Consider the following 6713-nt stretch of genomic DNA (forward strand, 5'->3'; position numbering starts at 1 on the left):
CTATAGGTTTCCTATTGGTTCCCTTCCCCCTCCCCTCACCTTCTCTAGACCAATTGTGGTTTCTTGTCACGCATGTTCTGTACTCTTTAGTGAAAGGATCAGGCTGATTTTACGTTGTGTCTACATTCAGACATGAAGCATGTATTACACTGTCACTAATTCAAAAGAAATAGTTATCCCAAGCTTGAAATGCAAGATAGTGCACTGAATAATTTATTACACTGCTACCAGTCCAAAAATAGCTACTCCAAGTTTAAAATGGTATGAATTTTAAGAAATGAAAAGTATCCTACTGATTTTAATACTATGTTTTCACAATCATCACCTCCAGTAATTTTTGCACACATCGATACACTGCACTGCACCATCCACCATAGTGGGAAGGAAGGAATAGGAAAGTAATTGCTTTGTTATTTGTTTTGAACAGACACAGTACAGTATTCCACACTCCTGCATCTGTCTGTATCAGCGCATGGCGAAGTGCCTCAGCCAGCTGCACACAGAGCTTCAGACTGAGTGAAGCCATGGTACACAGTTCATCATGTCCTTGTGCAGAGTGGCGGCGTACACCAGCCATCCATCACCCTCCAGTGACAGCTGTTGCAGCCAGCACAGCCACTGGCATGACCACACTAATCAGGTAGCTCCTTCTCACACAAGGATGTCAGACGCTGCCCTCGCATTCCTTCCCACGATGACTCTGTGCAGACCTGGACTGGTGTGGCCATACTCTATCAGACGATTCTCTCCCCTCTGGTCCCTCACATTCCTTCTCAAATAGGTTTCTGTAGGCAAGGTAGCCTTCAATGTCCTTAACACCCTCACAAATAGAAGGCAGAAGAATTTTCCCACCCAGCGAAATTGTAACAGTAGTATATTATCCAGTTATAGCAATACTGGACAACAACATCTTCTCCACTTAACCTTCTCACTACAAATATCTCACTGTAGTGTTTCCCACAGAATTCTTTCCTACTAAAATATGTTTCACTGTGGCGTGTTTCCCTATAATTTTTAACTCCCTCACGAATAGAAGACAGAAGAATTTTCTCACCCATCTATCATATCACAATTACAACAACATTCCAATCCCTACAATCTTTCGCTGACATCTCCTCTATATACCTTTCCATAATATTTCACTGTGACGTATTGTCCTACAATCTTTAACACCCTGTCGTGGCCCACACCACTTCTTTTCTACAATAATTCGTTGTAATTATAAATTTTGACTCAAATAGTCGGCAGATGCGTTTCTTGGCAGGCTCTGATAGGGTTGGTCAGGAAAAACGCCTGGAAAAATGGTTCAAATGGCTCTAAGCACTATGGGACTTAACATCTGAGGTCATCAGGCGCATAGACTTACAACTACTTAAACCTGACTAACCTAAGGGCATCACACACATCCATGCCCGAGGCAGGATTCGAACCTGAGACCGTAGCAGCAGCGCGGTTTCGGACTGAAGCGCCTAGAACCGCTCGGCTACAACGGCTGGCAAAAATGCCTGGAATTCACACTGCTATTCTGTATTTGCCCCACCAACACACAGGGCTAGATGCAGGTATGATCCTGCATTCCTCCACCAGGGCTAGCGTATGGATGAGGTGTGGCTACGCCATTTGAACTCTTTCCAGTTTACTATTAACAACAATGATGAAACGATCCTTTGTCATGACCAGTGAGAGTGGTGGTGAGAGATAGCACTCTTTCTTGGTTGGTGATATATTGGGTATACGTTATATGTGGATATAAAAGAACTACTGAGTTTTCTGTTGTTGTATTGTTGTTGCAGATGGCTGTCTACTGTCACTGCCGTTTAGTGATGATGTGATGGGGATGCTGATGGAGATTATTGATTCTCTAGATGTGCTTATGACTGTGCCCTCTCCATTCGCTGCGCAACCCAGTCACCCAGTTGCAGATATTCTGAATAACACAATAACACAGCTCTCTCTCTCTCTCTCTCTCTCTCTCTCTCTCTCTCTCTCTCTCTCTATATATATATATATATATATATATATATATATATATATATATATAGTAGTCTACTGGCAGTGTTGTTCAGTGACAGTTAGTTGATATATACGTTATCTAACGATTTTTGCTTTTTCTTTCGTACGATTTGTCAAACAATAAGACCTTATGCAAGTGCATGAGCCAGGTTCATTAGCTGTACATGGAAGCACAATGCCTATGCAAAATGAGGTTGCAAATATACAGGGAGTTTCACAGTTCATGTTACACACTTCTAGATGTTGTAGCGGGAACTCAGTAGATCAAGTTATACATGGGAAGCCATGTCCAGAAACGGTTTGTTTCCATGTTACAAGGAAAACAAGATACAAAGATCTCACTCCTATTTTCTGTGATGTTAGAATAGTTGTTCGATATGACGACCACCAAGTTCGGTGCACATAGTGTATCTATGTAGTATGCTTGCGCAAACTCTCTCCGACATGTGTGGTGTATGGTAGATCACTTCTGCCACAGCTATGATCTGCGCAACCAGATTTTCCTCCAACTAGACAAGAGTCTCGTAAACAAGACTTTTCGTGGACCCCACAAGAAAAAGTCCAAACGGGTACTTGGCGTCCAAGCATGTGGTCCACATCTATTGAACCACCTGTCCCCATAGACTACATTCAGATGATGTCTTATGTGAACTGCACAATGCACTGCCGTGTCATCATGCTGGAACCACAATTTGTGCCAACTGTAAAATGGCACATTTTCCAAAATCTCTGCCAAAAGTACCTGGTATCAGTTAGGTGGAGAGAAAGTATATACAGTCCAATCACCTGCCCAGATACTGATGCTGAAAGTGTGCTGAAATCGTCGTGTACACGTCACTTTGGGGTTTTCTTGATCCCAAGTGTGGTTATTTCAAGCGTTCAAAACACCTTCCCTGTTGAAATTCGCTTCGTCAGTGAACAAAATTCACGTTGGAAACTGAGGAAAATCCACACAATGGTGTAAAAACCAAGTACAGAAATTGACATGTGGCACAAAATCCACCGAGAGCATGGCCTACAGCTTTTGAGAGTGATATGGGTGGAGTTGCTGTTCATGTAGGACACGCCAGACAGACGAGTGAGACACACTCATGTCACGTGCAATGGGTCGAGTACTAGCCGATAGGTTCTCTTCAATTTGATGAAGCACTTCCTCTTCCAGTACGACAGTGCGCCGCCTTCTCGGAGCAGTTTGCTCTATCACTTGTGAATTTCCCACTTTCACGCAGCCGTTGTTCTACTCTGGCAAACATGGGGTAAGATCGAGTCATACGATTTGAAAAGTACTCGTGCTACAGACGTTAACCTTCTCTTCCGTTATGGAGAGCTTCACCGTAAATTAAGAACACATTGGTGTACTCTTCGAACGTGTACTCAGGCATCCCTTACTGTAGTACTAGTCACCGTGATCTCAACTGATGCATTGCCAGGAAGCATGAAAGCGAGGCAGATGTCAACAGAGGACATCATGTGACATCGCGTCGTAGTAGCATTTATGAATGTGGCTAGCCTACCATAACAGGGTTGGTTCAAATGGCTTTGAGCACTATGGGACTCAACTTCTAAGGTCATCAGTCCCCTAGAACTTAGAACTAGTTAAACCTTACTAACCTAAGGACATCACACACATCCATGCACGAGGCAGGGCTCGAACCTGCGACCGTAGCGGTCACGCGGTTCCAGACTGTAGCGCCTAGAACTGCTCGGCCATCCCGGCCGGCTACCATAACAGGGAACTGCGTAAGAAACATCTACTGCCCGATTGAGTAGCTCTTGCTTTCCTTGTAACATGGAAACGAGGGGTTCCTGTACCTGGGTTTATTTGTAAAATTGATCTACTAAGTCCTCTCTACAACCTCTAGAAGTGTGTAATATGAACTATAGAACACCCTGTTCGTGAGTAAAATAGAGCTCTCTCTCTCTCTCTCTCTCTCTCTCTCTCTCTCTATATATATATATATATATATATATATATATATATATATATATATATATCCCTTTCAGACCCCCACCCAAACTTGAAATGAAAATTTTGAAATAAATGCATTTTTGTAACTAAAAAAAATATAGAATCGTGTACCAATTGCTTAGAAAATTTTATTTTTTTAATTTTGATACAAATTTTGAACCCACACGATTGTGTGGGTCGGGATTATCTTACATATTTATGTCATTTCTTGCAGTGATATTCACGAAAGCAATTACTGTCTTTTGACAAACACAAATAAATATTACACTTCAGACATCTTGTTCTCGTCCTCTTCTTGCAATTTTTTTGCCTGCAGCAACGAACTGAAGGCAAATCATAAACAGTTGGCCAGTGATGATATCCGTCTAGCCGCTTCTCATCACATGCTGTTTGCTGGTTTGTACATTTTATTTGGTGGCTCTTCATCGGATTCACTTTCATGTTCCTGTCGTGAAGAAGAAGAATTAGCGCTTCCCCAATCACTTGTCGGAATCCAAGAAGATGTAAAATGTTTTTATTTTGTACTTTATTGGCTTCGAATTCAACTTTGTATTGTAACCAGGAATTGACGCAAGCCAAATCAAGTAAATGAGTCAAAACTTTTAAAGTCCACATTTTTGTCTTCAAGAAAGTCCTGTAGGTCTCCATCATTTGATCGCAGAGGTCCACTCCTCCCATACACAGGTTGTACTTCACTACGACTGCAGGACATGGCACTAAGATGTACGTCTTTCTGGTTTACTCCATCTCTCAACATTGTTTACAGGTTGACATCCTGTACAAGTAGAGGCAAGGGTCACAGCTTTTGAATCTTTCCACCGGACAATGACTATTTTATCATCGTCCGTGCAGAATTCTTCCATATATCCTCTCTTCAATCTTTTTTTCTTCTGTCAGGTGAACTGGTTTCACTCTGTTTTTCATTATGGTTCCTGTTCCTTCCAGCCCTAGGTCAAGTAACTGTTGCAATAATGGCAAAGCTGTAAAATATCTGTCAAAATATAGTCTTGCACCTTGAGGTAATGTTTGAGCAAGGCGAAGTATTATAGATGGCCCAAGACCAAGGCCAACATCTGGCAGAGGAGTTGATTTACCTTGATAAAATTCAAAATCAAGTACTAAACCTTTCGTTGTTGCCAAAACAAAGTTTTTAATTCCCAAAGGTCGCGGTTTGTTTGGAACATACTGAGACAATGTGCAGCGTCCAGTAAATGGTACCATTTGCTCATCAGTGGAATAATCATTTTCAGAGGGGCGTGGAAGTCTCAAACAAGCACTGCGTACAACATTAATTGCAGGTTGTACTTTCAACAATCTATTAGTTTCTGATTCACGTGGAATGTTGTTAGTGTCCACAACATGCAGTGCTCTTCTGAGAGTGAGGAACCTGTCTCTAGGCATACAATCAGCAATAGTTGGCATACGCAATGACTTCTGCCAGTACATACATGTACGAGGATATCTAATGCATCCCACAAGTACATGCATGCCATACAGCTTTTTTATCTCTTGAGGCTTTGTATGAAGCAACTTCCCTTTCTTCGAAAAGTAGTAACTGTTAGTGCAGTCAGATGCTAACTGAAAAAAATCTTCTGGGTAGTACTCACTGAAACAGCTCATTGGAGTTTTAATTTCCTATCCTACCTCACTCTCTGAGTGCGCAAAAATTTTGGAGGTGAATGGTCTTTTTCTCCAAGTGGACAAACGACGATGTGTTTCCACTGTTTTTTTAGGATTCTCTCTACTGTGTTGGCTGGGAAAATTGTCCTGAACTTCTGGAGCAACTGGTAGTATCGTTGCAGAAGCATTGTTACAATTTTCCCCCTCGTCAGAAGATTCAGAGCTTTCTCCAAGTCTAGGTTTGATTGTTGGAAGAGTCCAAGTTGTATCTAACAATTCGTTATCACTACTGAAGACTTCCACTTCCGAGTCATCTAATATGGCTAGAATTTCCTGGTCAGTAAGCCCTAAAACGAAACAAACAAGCGAATTGTGAAAATCATGCGTAAATACAATAGTAAAATGACTTATATATTCCGTAATCTGTTCTGAATCGTAACCACAAACATCTACCGAAAACGACCGTATGCTGGTAAAATACACTCCTGGAAATGGAAAAAAGCACACATTGACACCGGTGTGTCAGACCCACCATACTTGCTCCGGACACTGCGAGAGGGCTGTACAAGCAATGACCACACGCACGGCACAGCGGACACACCAGGAACCGCGGTGTTGGCCGTCGAATGGCGCTAGCTGCGCAGCATTTGTGCACCGCCGCCGTCAGTGTCAGCCAGTTTGCCGTGGCATACGGAGCTCCATCGCAGTCTTTAACACTGGTAGCATGCCGCGACAGCGTGGACGTGAACCGTATGTGTAGTTGACGGACTTTGAGCGAGGGCGTATAGTGGGCATGCGGGAGGCCGGGTGGACGTACCGCCGAATTGCTCAACACGTGGGGCGTGAGGTCTCCACAGTACATCGATGTTGTCGCCAGTGGTCGGCGGAAGGCGCACGTGCCCGTCGACCTGGGACCAGACCGCAGCGACGCACGGATGCACGCCAAGACCGTAGGATCCTACGCAGTGCCGTAGGGGACCGCACCGCCACTTCCCAGCAAATTAGGGACACTGTTGCTCCTGGGGTATCGGCGAGGACCATTCGCAACCGTCTCCATGAAGCTGGGCTACGGTCCCGCACACCGTTAGGCCGTCTTCCGCTCACGCCCCAA

The 6713-nt window shown here is 43.5% G+C and overlaps 1 protein-coding gene across 1 annotated transcript; it reads right to left on the minus strand.

Moving 5' to 3' along the window:
• Positions 1-4819: 4819 nt before the first annotated feature.
• Positions 4820-5404, minus strand: LOC126184467 (piggyBac transposable element-derived protein 3-like). Its single transcript, XM_049926858.1, has one exon. The coding sequence runs from the start codon at positions 5402-5404 to the stop codon at positions 4820-4822; it is 585 nt and encodes a 194-aa protein (XP_049782815.1).
• Between the last annotated feature and the right edge of the window lie 1309 nt (positions 5405-6713).

The sequence above is a fragment of the Schistocerca cancellata genome, chromosome 4, assembly GCF_023864275.1.
Source record: "Schistocerca cancellata isolate TAMUIC-IGC-003103 chromosome 4, iqSchCanc2.1, whole genome shotgun sequence".
NCBI classification, from domain to species: domain Eukaryota; kingdom Metazoa; phylum Arthropoda; class Insecta; order Orthoptera; family Acrididae; genus Schistocerca; species Schistocerca cancellata.

What these genes read in the sequence shown, in the direction of transcription:
- LOC126184467 (XM_049926858.1), bottom strand. Translation starts at nt 5,404, where the DNA reads ATGCCAACTATTGCTGATTGTATGCCTAGAGACAGGTTCCTCACTCTC.